The following is a 14,350-nucleotide window of genomic DNA, read 5'->3' on the forward strand; positions in this document are numbered from 1 at the left end:
TATAGAAAAAGAAAGTAGCAGAGCTCCCTGGGGTTGATACTTTTGCTTTAGCAGATTGCTACTGTTGCATAGGGTGTCAGTTAGTAAGACAAAAATTATTTTGTTGCGCTAGACCCCTGAGAAAGAATTTAAGTTTCTTACAAGGCGGTGGGAGAAGTTTGAGACCCAGTGCTATAAAATGTCTTTTTCTTGTTCCTCTACTAGAATACAAAAATCTCTGCATTCAGGAGAAGTGCTAAGAACAGCTTCTGCAGAGAGGCAAGTGCAAGTAGTGCCTGCATAAACCTTCATCTGAACAGGGCAATGGGAAATTGTCTCTCGTTGCACACAGGTGGGTAATATCAGAGCTTCAAAAGCCAAGTGAAGGAAGACAACAAGATGTGCTAACCAGGGGTAGTCAGGGTAGGTGTCCCAGGAGTTTGTCTCTTCTCTTCTGATTCTGCAGTAGCACCCTTCTGATGGGTGCTACTGCAGAATCAGAAGAGAAGGGACAAACTCCAGGGTCCCACTGAAGACCAGCGACTAAAGAGTACCACCTTCACAGGAACAAACTGACTCTGCAGTGCTGCTGTCTGGTCCAGAGAACAAGCAGACTGATGATTTTGCATTGATTTTCCAGAAGCCTTTGATTCAGGCATGTGTAGAGTAATGTAATTTTTGTGTGTTCTTATGATTCCTCTATAGAGTTTTTTCATGCCCAAATGTATGTGCCAATGAGACAGCCTCTGAATCTGAGACTATAATAAATATCCAAGAAGTGATTGAACTTCTTTTCTGTGAGGTGAGAAATTGGTGCTTTTTCATTTGTAAGTTTATCTCTTGCTTTAATTTTTTCCAAACTTATTGGTAGAAACCATACATTTTCACTACTAAACCACTGTTTTGAAAGCCTGTTTAATTTAGGCAGAACTTCGTGCACATATGGAAGTAACTGAGTGACAAGAGGTTGTTTACAAAGGGTGGAGTAGCCTCTTTTCAAGAGGCTACTCCAAATTTTTCTAAGGTTTTAAAGATCTCTGCCTCTTGTACATGCTATATATATGCAACTATAAAATATACTCACTATAATGCACAGCTGTATAAGCAAAAATTTTGAGAGGGCCCTTAGTACTGGGTTCTACAGCAAATGTTGTGCAGTGTTATAGCAGCTGCTAGGATTTAGTTTCCTTGGTATGCTGCTTTTAGGACTGCCCATCAAATATGTTCATTGTCCTCTTTAAAAGACAATGCAAGCCATGCAAGATGCAAAACACTGCCCACTTCTTACTGCCAAGGGCCTTTTTTTTTTTCTTAGTGCATTTTTTCTTTAAAAAGTACCTGCCTGACACACAGAATCTCCTTGTTTGTATTGATGTAGCACCCAGAAGTTTCACAAAAGCCCAAGGCCTCCACATAAATGGTGCCATCTTTGCAACATAGGCTCTCTGGAGGAATGGGAATAGGTAGACACAGAGATGTGGGAATTAATCTCCAGGAAGATAATTTGTGATGGTTTTTACTGCTGGTGGGATCTACACTGGCTGTTGACTTCTTGCTCTCCATTGTTTCAACTCCCAAAGCAGAAGGTTAGGCTGTTATTCTAACTTAGAGTACAGCTGGTCCCCATATATCAGTGTGTTACTTAAATACCAGGGTACTAATGATATGTGACACCAGTGGAAAACAAGAAAGCTGAGGCCAACATTTTTGGCATATCTTTTGCTACTATGTCGTTTGGAAGAACAGCCGGTGAATGAATTGACTTGTGATGTGATTTGATTTGCTGTAAGTCCACATCTCCCAAGTTTTAGAATTCTGTTATATGTGAGAGGAAACTGGTGCAGGATTCATGGCTTGTCTCCCTCTCTCGTTAGTTTTGTACACTGAGGAGTTACAAGCCAGCTTCCACTCATTTTATCTAACTCGCATTGAGTCAGCGATAATAGGAGAAGAAAAGCATGCATCAAAACAAAAGCTGTATCCTACAAGTGTTCCTGCTTGTACACTGGCTTTTAGGTGGATTTGGGTATCCAGATTGAAAAACCTTCTGCATCAATTGTCTTCTGTGCAGAGGAAGCACAAATGCAATCAGAAGGTCTGGCGTGAAAAAAAAGAAGGAAAACAGGGGAGCCTTTCTTCTCATTACACAGACAGGTTTTTCTTAAAAGTCATGCAAGTTAAAATAAATACCACAGCACATAAGGCAGCACACAGAAAAATGAATCGGTGAACTACAGCACGTGTGCAGCAGCAGCGCTGCATTCCTGTCATCACACATTCCCAAAGCATAACACTGAGAGAAATACGATCTGAAACTAGTTTAAGAGGTGCTGTAAGTAAGCCAGGATTACTACCATGGTATAACACAACCTGATAGCAAGACTGAAGACTTGCTTGTGATACGCTTTGAAACATTTTTCTATTTGGAAATTTTTTCACTTATACCTTTGCCCTTGGGATTTTTTTCTTTCCCTTTCTGCTGGAGTTTCTCAAATGCTTTCTTAAAGAAGAGAGTTGTCTGGGCAAGCCCAACTTTTCCCTTGCCAATAAATCCATCAAGAAAGGCTGCCTCTTTTTGTGACCTGGACCACAAGCATGGATTACAATTACTTAGCTTCTCTTGCATATTTGAATAACAAGTACTAGTGAGAGATTACAAATTAATAGTGTTACTGTCAGAAGTCTAAGAACTGATGTGAAAGGGTGTGAGTGAGTTTTCTGGTTTGTTCTTGCTAGTATATCTGATTGCAAATATCTGGAAGAGAAAAGTAGTGCTTCCTACAGACAAAGACAATTATGGTGTATTGCTAGACTTCCTTAACCTGTAAAGGATTGCTTAAAAACATGTCTTTCAGAATCTGAGTTCTTAACCTTTGTTAATAGAGAGATTAAAGAATCCACACATGAAAATGGTGAGTTTGACATGGAAAACTTTCTTCTTCATATATTTATAATGTTAGAGATGGCAATGTATTTTCTCAGGAACTCTATTATGCGGAGCTGTAAATCTAACAAACCTATAGATCACCAAGGCCTGTGAGGTTTTACATGAGCTTGGGGTTTTTCACAAGTTCATAATTGCATTTTTCCCACCTCTTATCATACTCCATTTTTCCTCCTCCTCCTCTGCTTTACAGCTGTTTGTACTACAGGCTTTTTTCCCCACTTTATTTTTTGTTTATTCCTTTCCACTCTCCCTGTCCTACTTTCAAAAAGCCTGCAATTCCTTTCCAGAATCTCACAGCATCCTATCTCCCCCTTTTAAACTGTTACAGAATGTGATGGTTTTGTTTGCATAGGCTACAGAAGGGCCCTCTGCTCCCTGTTTTACCTGGTTGCCTGTGACTGTGGCCTTCCTTAGTGCAAAGTCTCCCATGTGTCCCAGTATTACCAATGTTATTTGTAGTGTTTGTTTCTGAAGCTGGGCAGGGGGAAAGGACCCCTATCATAGACCTGCAGTGTGATGCCAAAAAAATCTCTGTGGCACTTGGCATCTTGGGAGTGTTAGCTCCTCCAGTGGTGTTGGGTGCTTGTCAGGCACCAGCTCAGCAGACAGTAATAAAATGAAGCCCTTCTAATTTCCTCCGTGAGGTAGCCAGATCAGGCTGTGTGCAACAGCAAGGTAGTGACTGGCTTGAATGTATAGTTTGAGAGAAAATTATTTTAGAGGTGTATCTTGTCTAAGTGAAGAGGGGGATTTCTTTCCTCCTTGCACATCCTATTATTTTGCCTTTTTTATTTTAATATTTGACTTGTGTGCTTATTTAATTTGAAAAACCTTGTGCAGTCAGTCCCCAAGCCAAGGAAGTAGCTAAGGCAGTAACACCAGCCCACCCTCTTACTGAAGCCTGCTGCTGTCCCTATGGAAACTTGTTTGTCATAGGGAGGAAGAAAAAAGTAGTCCCAGCTGAAACTTGAAATACCACATTACATGAGAGCAATTACCATATACGTACAAGCATGCATACGCATACGCATACAGAGAAATATATATATACAGCTCACCATATTGTACTCTGCTACATAATTATTTTTCAGATAAGGAAAAGTAAACCTTGAAATAGGAGCTGAGATCCCAAAGTTTTAACAGTGCATTTGCCACTGATTATCTACAGTTTTCTGAGCAAGCTATGTCCTTTTCTTTTATATGTTTTCCATCTACAGAATGGGAACAGGCCTGCTCAGCAACTAGTATGTGTCTATGAAGATCACATGCAATAAATATTCTTAGTAATATTTGTTTTCTCACTTTTTAAAAGATAAAACATATTTTCAGAAGCAAAGATTTTGAATTGTTTCTCCAAAAGACTTCAGGCTCCTTATGAACTTGGACTAAAGAAGGATTGTGATTGAACATATAAGAATCCTTTGTAATGTCTGATATGGAACTAAGCTGCTTTTTTGAAATTCATAATGTTAAATCTATACTTTTGAAATGGCTACTATTATATTGCCAATTCCTGATAAGGAATTGTTAGGTTATGAGGCAGGCAGGATGCCTAATTTTTGTTTAGTTCAGACCTTTTCCCCAAGATCTCTATTGTCTATTTAGCCAAGCATCACCTCTCCCTCTAGTAATGCAAGATAGAGATGGTTCCTGCTGGACTTCAAATACCAAATTATAAAAATGAATGCTTTATCTGATTCTCAATAAAAAGCTTCTGCGTTTAACCTTTACCTTATTAAACAAAAAATGCCCCCCAAAACCAATAAAAAATCAAAACCCAAAACAAAACCCCCTCCAAACAATTAGGGATGAATAAAAAAAACCCCAAAACCACAAGCTTTGCCATCATCTCAATTTTTCTCATGACTACCAAGTGTTCAGATTCCCATTAGTATAATTCATGCCTGGAAGAAGAATTTTTCCTTACTTCTAGCAAGCTCTATTAGACAATTTCCATGCTGAGAATCTTTTCCTTTCTCTGCTCTGACATAACCATATGAATCCAGAAATTTATTTTCCTTCATTTAAACATTAAAAAAAAAAAAAAAGTAAACTTAAATGTCTCAGAATAAAATGTTGTGGATTTGTTTGTTCTTTCTTGTGTTTTGGTTGTTTTTTTGGGGTTTTTTTGTTTTTTTAAAGCTCTCAAATTTTAGCTTTCAGATCACATGAAGAAAATAGTTTTATTTCAGTTTGGCCACTGAAGCAAAAAAATCAATTACACTCACAGTTCTAGCTCTTATTCCAAAGAAAACAGCCAAAACTTAAACTTGGTCTTTAATTATATATTTGATTCATCCCAGTAAAAACACTTGACTTCAAACAATTCAAGAGCAGGAGGAAACTTGCTCTGAATTCCTCTCTTCAAAGAGGAGTACTCTTTCAGATACCATGTCAGAAGACTTTAAGCTGAAACCAAACAAGATAACTGTGAGAAGACTTGATAAAAGGAACTTTAGGTGACCACAGGAACAACATCTCAATACTGAGATGTTTTTAAATTGTTTTTAAACAGATCTCCCCACACGTGGGAGGGGGAAATTGATCTTGCCAGATGGTCAAACCACCGCAGTTGCTTATTTCCCTCATTCTCTTCTCCTTTCATAGTTCTAGGAGCAAATTATTATTCATTTAAAATTACCACACAATGAAAATGGGTCATTATCTGCACCAAAACCATGAACCAGTCTAATTCCTACAACTGATAAGTAGATGATACCCTGTGTTAATTATATGTACCATACCACTCTTGTGACAATTCATGGAAGTGTACAAATTAAGTCAATTAAAGCCACTTGAAAGATTTCTGTGCACTGTCACCAGTTCATTTGTGCACAGCAAACTGCTTGAAAAGAATTGGGATGTGTGCTTCATCTGACACTTGCAGAGCCATCCCATCTTTTTTTTATTTTATACTTGTTAAAATATTTTAGATGGGAATAATTATACAAAAAGCCACTGTAAAGATCACTGTGGCCTTGTTTGTTGTCGTGAGTGTTTGCCTGTGTGTCCTGCTTTGTTCTGTCTTTCTACTTCTTGACCTCATTTTTCCTCCTCGTTGCTGATTCCTGTTTGTCTCTTGTCTCATGTCGTCTTTTAGTGGAACAGATTGATATCTAGGGCTGTGTCTAGACTAGGAAAAAAGTTGAGTTTAGTTCAGCAATAAGTTGAAGCTAGCTGGCCAACTATATCCAACCCCTTCTTGGCTGCTGGAAAGGCAGAGCCATCATTCATTCAATGTTCAGATAGTGCAATGTGAATTTCTGCTCTTAGATAGACTTTAATTTGCTTCTACATCTGGTAAAATAGGTACGTTTTTTTGGTTTGACTTATCTAAGTAGTGCTATCCCAACCTCAGCCTTCAAGGAGAAAAATGGAATGATTCTAAGAGTTCTTATGGCTTTTCTGGTCTGAGGGTGAAAACATGCTCTATTATAAGCTTTGCGTAGGTTGATGAGTAAATTGCTAGATGAGTAAGTTTCATGATGGAAAATCTTATGTTTTTACTAGAGGAGCTCTAGGCCATCTTTTTTCTCATCTTAACTTTTTCCTGTTGCTACCAGTATACAAAGCATCAGTGGAAACATGTCTTTCCTGATAGCTTTTCACAGTTGGAAAAAGATGAGGCTGAATGAGAAAGAACCCCATAGCATTCAGCTTTCAACTTTCTTGCTGAGTTTCATTAACGTATGTTCTATTCATATGAAAGGGACTGCTGGATATGAGCCCCTGAATAATTCTGTGGTGTGTGTGCTGCCTGCAGTAGCACAGCCAGATGGGCTGAGGTGGCTGCTGAGGTGACTCACCCATAGCCATGCAGCAAGGCAGCTAAGGGATAATATCCCATGGTCCACTAGCTTAGGTATTAAGTTCGTTCACTGATGGTCATCCTTTTACTGGTTCACCACTATTGAAAATTGCCAGTTACAAAATTAGTCCTCTGTTTTTCTATTCTCTTAAAAATATGACACAAACCACTGTAAGAAGGATTAATTATAAAAATGTAAATATATAAGTAATTTAACTAAGCTGCAAAAGCAACATTTTCACATCCCTGCATTGCAGTTGTCCCCATTGATAAGGGTGGCAGCACCTGACACCGGGCGTGTTCAGAGCTGTCTTGCAGAGGAGGAACCGCGTCCCTTTGCACAGTTCTGGTTAAGTGGAGTTCATAAAATGCCGGGGTGGCCAGGCCCCACTCAAGAGGGTGCCCTGGGAGTAGATGTGTGAGCCACTGTGAGAGGGTGGGCAACCCCCTTCCCGACAGTGAGGGGGGTAGCCCGGGTGTTCTGGATACCCTTGTGGAGGGTGGTGGGTTTTCAATGTGGCGATGTGGCTGACTGGGCCCTCCTGGCGACAGCCGCTTCTTCAGGCGCCGGTGGGGAAAGGCGGCGGAGGATGCGTGGATGAACCCCGCAGGCTCTGCGCAGGGCTGCCCCGGGGATGGCACATCTGTCCCGGCGCCCTTCCCTCGCTTTTGTCCGTCCATTCGCCCCGCGGCTGGCCCGGGGCGGCAGCGTTGCCCGAAGGGGCCGATGGCCGGGCCCGGCCCGCAAGGCCACCCTGCCCGCCGCTCTCCCTGCCCGGTGGCCGCAGCCCGAGGGTGCCTGGTGCCCAGCGCTGTGCACCCGACCCCGGCGCTCCGCCGTCACTGCCACCGCCAGGAAGGAAGGGAGGAAGGACGGACGGACGGAAAGGAGGCGGAGCGGGCGGGAGGGGGCCGGGTCCCTGCCGCGCACGGGGTTTTGTACGCGGGCGCCTGCGAGCCGGTGCCGCGCGGGGGAGCGCGGAGCCCGGCGGGACTAGCGCGGCTCCGGCGGGAGTGGCATGAGCCCGGGCGGCGGCGTGGCGCCCGGCGCTCCGGCAACGGCTGCTCTTTGCGCGGCGAGGCGGAGGGCAGGCGGTGGGCAGGCCGGGCAGGCGGGCGGAGCGGCCGGCGGCCTCCCCCCCCGCGCCGGCCCTCCTTAGCGCGGAGCCGGCGGCGATCCGGCCCAGGGGACAGGCGGGCGGGAGGCGCCGACCATGGCGAGGAGCGGCGCTGCCGGGGGCTGTGGGCCGCTGCCGGCCGCCCGGGCGCCGCGGGCCTGAGGAGGAAGGAGGCGGCGGTGCCGGCCGGTGGAGGGGGCGGGGGGGTCGCGGCTGCATCCGCTGGTCCCGCGGCCGAGAGAGGCGTCTGTGGGCCCTCCCTCCTCTCCTCTCCCTCCTCCTTCTCCTCCCGCCGCTCCTCCCGCCGCGCCGGGAGCTGCCGCCTCCTCCCCAGAGCCGGGCGCGCCGCGGTCGGGGTCGCAGCCGGCGGCCGCGGGATTTTCCTCGTTTGTTTGGGCCTTTTGTGTCGGGGCTCACAGTTGGCTAAGCACGGCCGGGCTGAATTGGGCCATTGTTCGGGACCCCCGAGCTCCCACGCTGCACATCTCTCGTCCCCAGCCCCCCTCAAGCTCCCCCTCCCCCCCACTCCTTTTTTTGCCTGAGAAGCCACATAACGTGCCTTTCCTCCACGCAAATCTGGGAGCTATAAGCCGGACCGATTGCAAATGAAGTGTAATGCATTGTGGGACGTGTGTAAAATTGGATCATTCGAGGGAGAAAAAAAAAAAAAAGGAAGGGACCTGCGGCTGGCGCCCTAGAAGAGGGAGCGGCGAGATGCGCGCAGGTTGCGCCCCGGCGGTGCCCGCGCTAGGCTGATGCCCGGCAGCGCGCACCCCTGACCCATGCTGCGGCGGGAGGAGTAGGCTCGGGCATCCTCAGGATGAAGAAGACGCGGAGTACGACCTTGCGGCGGGCCTGGCCTAGCTCCGACTTCTCCGACCGGGCCTCAGACCGCATGAGGTCCCGCAGCGAGAAGGACTACCGACTGCACAAGCACTTCCCCCCAGCTTTTATTTCCCAGACATCACGGGGCTACATGACATCAGGTTTGTAACATAATTTGTGTATGCGAGAGAGCTTTATTGCGAGGCTGCTTCGGGATGTGTGTTTGGCTGGCAAGGATGTGTTGGTGGGTACGGAGGGGAGCCTGCTATCGGAAGGCTGAGTTGTTAGGAATAATGAAAAAAAAAAAAGAGCATACATCCACCATTTTGTACCTCTGCAAGATTCACAGCGGTGTCCTCGCAATATGGTGTTTAAAATCTATTAGTCTAGTGAAATAAAATGTATGAGAAATGCGGTTGCATCTCTGTTGCGGAAGAGCAGACAAAAATGACTGGATGTGCAGAGCATGGAGCCCTTTGCGCCTTTTGTGCGTAAAAGCATGTGCTGGATATTTACTGCTCTCCCACACATTCCTCTTAAAATGCAGTTAACTCTAGTTAACTCATGGGTTTTTGTGTTTTTCCATTTTGGAAAGGAAAAGGGTTACTTGTGGTTGCAAATGCAGTTGTCTTGTTACAGTCTCTCAGGCTTTCAGCTGCATGTTTCTGCAATGGCAAGGCATGTGTTGGTGAAAATGACTGTAAACACATTTGCATTTGTTTTTTGAGGTGTAGAAGGAGACCAGACCTCTGTATGTGGTGGAACACACACGTGCATGTATATTCATTTGTCAGCGGCTTTCAGGGAAGGCCGTAGGGAAATAATGGACACTGCACCAACATGTTTGTGCATGGGAAAGAGAAAGCACAAACAAAACAAAAAACAGCGCAGAGAAAGGCAGGCATCAGGGAGAGGCTTGGCCTCCGATGGAGTGCTGGTAAGATTATGGAAAGCCTCAGTACTATTTGTAGAATCTGCTCCATCCAGAAATGCATCTTAATGGCCTTGGAATCAAGGCATTTCATAAACACCCAAAAGACGACTTGGGAAAATGCTGATGGGGAGGGGGCTGGGGGCAGAAAATCCTGGAAACCTCCTTTGTTGTTTTGCTGCCTGTTTATTGTGATGATAGGACATAATGTTTCATTATTATGATGGCAAATGCCAATTTATCACAAAGGCACGTTTCTCCCTCTGAGGCACAATTTAGGTTGAGTAGGCAGATTCCTTGAAAGGAGAAAACTAAGGTATTTATAATGCATTACTGAAAACGGCTCCAGCCCTGTACTGCTGTCCCCTCCCGTCCCATTTCTGCTGCAAAGGTTGAGCCCAAGATTGTGGTTTTCAGTTATATGCTCACTTTCCTGTCTCTGGCCCTAATAAACATATCTCTTTAGTCAGCATTGGTTTTTCATGTTTTAAAAGTGTCTTGTGACTGTGTTTTTTTCTTTAATGCCCAAATACAAGAAAATAATATGCATTTTATTGAAAAATCTGCCTGTGTAAGGGTATTGTGCCCATTTTGGCAATTGGTGCTCTAGTTCCTGGGAAGTCCCATAGTGAGTGGAAACAACAAGGAAAATTTATGCTTGAGCAGCTGAAGAGGAGAATGGTTGTGTTGGTGGAGTGGTTGACTTGGTTCCATTGATGCTGCAGGATTTGAAAGTGTCTGGAAAGCTGAATCTGACAATACTGCTAAGATTTTTCTTGTTCTGGGTGAATGTCCTGGTATTCCCAGTGTAAGTTACCCTGTGTCAGATCTGTTGAAGTCAGTACTTTTTAGGCCCTTCTTTCAGTGTGGAAGCCCATAATTAAAAGAGAAGGAGCTCACGTGAGCATTTTGTGCCAAGTGGTGTGATTCTCGCTTGTTTTTAATTCTCCAGCAAAGTGCTCTGGCTCTGTGAAAGCTTTATGTTGGCAAGATTGGTACAAACCAACCAGACAGTTGAACAGCAGCAATCTGCAGAATCAGATATGTCACCCTGCATTTGTTGGCAGATACCTGTGTCCTTGAGAGCTAGGAGGGGGCACAGAATTTTAATCTGCTATAGATATTTTAAAGTAATCTCCAGACCAAGAGTACTTGTTTATAAATATAGAGGGTTGTGATTTCTATTGCAACAACTGAAGATAAGAACAAATGTCATGTTAAGTTTTACTGATTTGTTAAAGTTTTTGGAGGGAGAACATGTTGAAAATTAAAATCAGCAAATATTTGTTGGTTTTGTTGTTTTGGGTTTTTTTTTTATTGTTGGTTTTTCAACCTTAACAACAGCTTGTTAGGCTTCTATCTGGAAATGTAATTGTTCTCTCATTATAGATAGTAGCCACATTCATTTTTTTTAAAGGGTTGTTGTCCACTGCCCTTTCAAATACTAGTTTTGGGAGGAATAGATACTGTGTCTAAACACTTCTCACTATTTGAAGGAAACTCTCTTCCTTGCAGGAAATTTGTAGGAAGTCCACTGATGTAAAAATTGTGAGGATCAGGAATACAAATACTTTCTTTGTCACCCAGAGTGTTGTAGGGGAGAAAGTGTCCTGAGACACATGGGCTTTTCAGAGAGCTGCATTCTGTTTATCCAACCATTTAACCTCATCACCATTAACATTGTTGTGGTTATCTTTTAATTAAATGCCTCATTGTTTGGAATGGGGGTGGAGGGTGGGAAAGAAACCTTGGGGTTTTGCCTCAATTACTTTGCTTGGGGAAATATGGAAATGCATACAATCAAACAACCTTCAGTAAAATGCTAAAAAGCTTGAAATGTTAATATTCAAGTATGCCTGAATTGAATGGAGAAGCTATATATATTTCTTTCAGCACAGAGAAATACTGAGTAATGGTGCTGCAGTCAATGCCATGGTGTTTTGGATGAGGAAAATACAGTCCCTAAGCAGATCCATGTTTATAATGGAAGTGCAAACCTCATGCTACAGTGGTGAAGCACATCTGATTTTAAGCAGCCTTTTCAGTTAAACTGAGTAAGGAGCAGTTTGATATTTGCTTGATTTGAAGCAGCATTGGTGGCTGGCCAGTCACATTTTCAATACTCGGGGAACAAACTGCCCATAATTATAGAAAATTGATGCAGATGCAATTCATATGAAATCTAAAGATTGTTTGACAGATGAATGGAGATGGAAGTAAGGAGGGAAAAAAACAGACAATTTAGAAAATCACACATTTTTGCTTCTGAATAATCTCTTGATACGTGCTATTAAATAGGCTGTACTCCAGGGTTTCTTTAGGCCTCCTAGCAACCACTGGGTTCAAAGGCCATGCAAGGAGCTCATTGTTCATGCAGAATATTAATTTCCCAGTGGAGGACTGTCTTGGAGAAAAAACACTGAAATAGAAAATTACAACAATGTAGAGCTTCGACCTTGTGTGAGAAGAGAGACTGAAAGTTTGAATCCAATACAATTCATATACATGTATACAGTACCTCTTACTGAAAAGGGGGAAATATACTTCAAGTTTGTGATGTATTGCTGCTTAATTCAAGGGAAAATAAAGAAATCGTATGCAACTGCCTAGCAGAATAAAATTTAATGCAACTTTGGTAGTCTCCAAACCGTTAAATGAAATTATATATATAGCTTTTCAAATATTGGAAGCTTCTTGCCTTTTTTTTTTTCCTTTTTTTCCTTCTAAATACAAAAGCAAGTCCTGGATTTTGTTTTAGCAGAGAGAGGAGCTGCACCCTGTGATTGACCCAGCCATTAAATATTACTGGAACTGAGTAATGCTCATGAAAGAAAAAACTTTTCCTGCAGCCTTCTTCATTTACTTTAATCGACAACTTTGGTGTGGGAGGTAGCAGGTCAGTTTAAAATGGAGGTATTGTAGGGTAACAGTCACAGCATGAAGGAATGTCTGAAGAGCTTTCTGCAATGGTAAAAACTAATTCCAGAACATGGTTGTTGGGAGGCTACCTTTGAAAAGTGTGCAGTTACTTTACTGCTCTTTGCTTTACATTTTCCTTGCAGAGGTTTCAGTCCTTCAAAGTTGAAGAGTAAAATTCAGTCTCATTGTTGTCTGCTGTTACTGGAGTTTGATTACCAAGTTCAAGTAGAAGGGAAAGGAGAGAAGTATGTAACCCTGCTATCCAACTGATGGTATCTGTATGCAAATTAAAATTTGTAGGAGGAAAAGGTAACCTCATTCTCTCTTTCAGGAATGTTTGATGAAAGGTCTAGGACAAACTCTTCAAGCTCCTTGAAGAGTAAGAAAGATCTTGGGAGTCATCTGAGCAAATTTGAGAGTCCTGAGGTTTTTTTGTTTTTTGTTTTTTTTTTTTAAGCTTGAACCTGTAAGTCTAAAGATTAATATTTGGAGATAAATACACATGAGTTGAAGAACTCAGTTTAACGTAGTTGAGAAGGGGCAGATACACACAAAGTTCATTCAGTTCTCCTGTCCTTTAATTCAGTTATATAAAGGCTTGAAAGCAGCTGTATTGTAATTAATATTTAATGGAATAATCAGTATTGTATCACCTTCTTTTTTTAAAATGTGGTATTAAGAAACAGCTTCCCATATATCTTCTTAACAGTAATGTGATCTTTTTGCTTCCCTGAATTCTGAGTAGTTTTGTGTTGTTTTAGGCCAAACCGTTTGCTGGGCCAATAAAACCTGAGAGTGTAGGGGTGTCAGTGGCTAGTAGGACCAGCTTTACCTTCTGGATCCTACTCTGTCTCTTTTGCTTCAGTCTGTGGTGAACTGGTGAACCCTGAGAGGGTCACTCTGTTCAGTTAGTTCAGGGGCTGTGTCTGCTTTATTGCTTGTGAGGTTACTACTGGGCTCACTGTGTCTTTCCAGTCCCTTTTGGTCTCTGTGGCATCTACTTACCGTAACAGAGAATTAGGAACTTTCACTGCATCCTGATATGGGGGAAGGATCTAAGTGTGCTGTGTCTTCAGACCACAAACTTGGTTCAAGTTCATGGACCAGTCATTTTTTCACAGTTTCTACTTCATTTTGTTTTCTCCCCGATTTCTTGCCTTAAAGAATGCAAAAGACAAGCTCTTCTCTCCTGTAGAGCCCTGGTTTTTGTTCCTGTGGTTGTATGTGTGGTATTAACTCACACAGAGTGCTGTGCCCATGCCTGTGTGTTATGACTTGTGTATGCCTGGTCCTTGCTCACCAGGTACCAAGACATTTTCTGCATGCCCGTGAGCTCACTTTTAGACCGAGCTGTGGGCAGTGTCCTGACCAAACTGCAGTTGAGTACCTGTTACTCTTCCTGGCTGTTGTGACCTATGAGTGTGGGGATCCAGAGTGTCTCTTTTCTTCATGGCGTTAGAAGTAAAATCAATGAGGAATGAATATAACAAAAAGAGAGAAGACTATATGTGTGCCTATCTTACCTAGACCTGTTCATGTTTCTGTCTCAATTCAAAGCACTCATCTCTGCAGGGCTAAGTTCCAGGTTATTTTTCCTTCCTAGCCCCTTGCTCTTGCTTGCTTTCAAAGTCTCCACGTTCTCTCAGCTGGTTTAATTGGACCTTTAGCCAGGTTGGGGGGCACAGAGGTACTCCAGGATCAAGTCACCAAAGGCTGTCATTGACATTTGTGTTGGAGTGTCAGTCTGCATCTGAATACATTTCTAGTTGTGTTTTCTGGTAATCCTGAAGTAACTTTTCTATATGCACATTAGGTATCATGAT

At 43.1% G+C, this 14,350-nt stretch overlaps 1 protein-coding gene across 5 annotated transcripts in view; it reads left to right on the forward strand.

The window, feature by feature from the left end:
* The window catches only part of STOX2 (storkhead box 2), a 141,464-nt gene that overhangs the window by 62,831 nt on the left and 64,283 nt on the right, over positions 1-14,350 (forward strand). Inside the window, exon 1 of one of the 5 annotated variants that reach the window (XM_059844602.1) lies at positions 8,090-8,838. The exons of 3 other annotated variants lie outside the window; for them this stretch is intronic. In XM_059844602.1, coding sequence (XP_059700585.1) covers positions 8,673-8,838 — 166 coding nt within the window. In that variant the 5' untranslated portion in view covers positions 8,090-8,672. Of the gene's footprint in view, positions 1-8,089; positions 8,839-14,350 lie in introns of those variants that run through there. One more of the 5 variants, XM_059844604.1, reaches the window with a different exon arrangement.

This window comes from Haemorhous mexicanus, chromosome 4, assembly GCF_027477595.1.
Source record: "Haemorhous mexicanus isolate bHaeMex1 chromosome 4, bHaeMex1.pri, whole genome shotgun sequence".
In the NCBI taxonomy this organism is placed as follows: Eukaryota; Metazoa; Chordata; class Aves; order Passeriformes; family Fringillidae; genus Haemorhous; species Haemorhous mexicanus.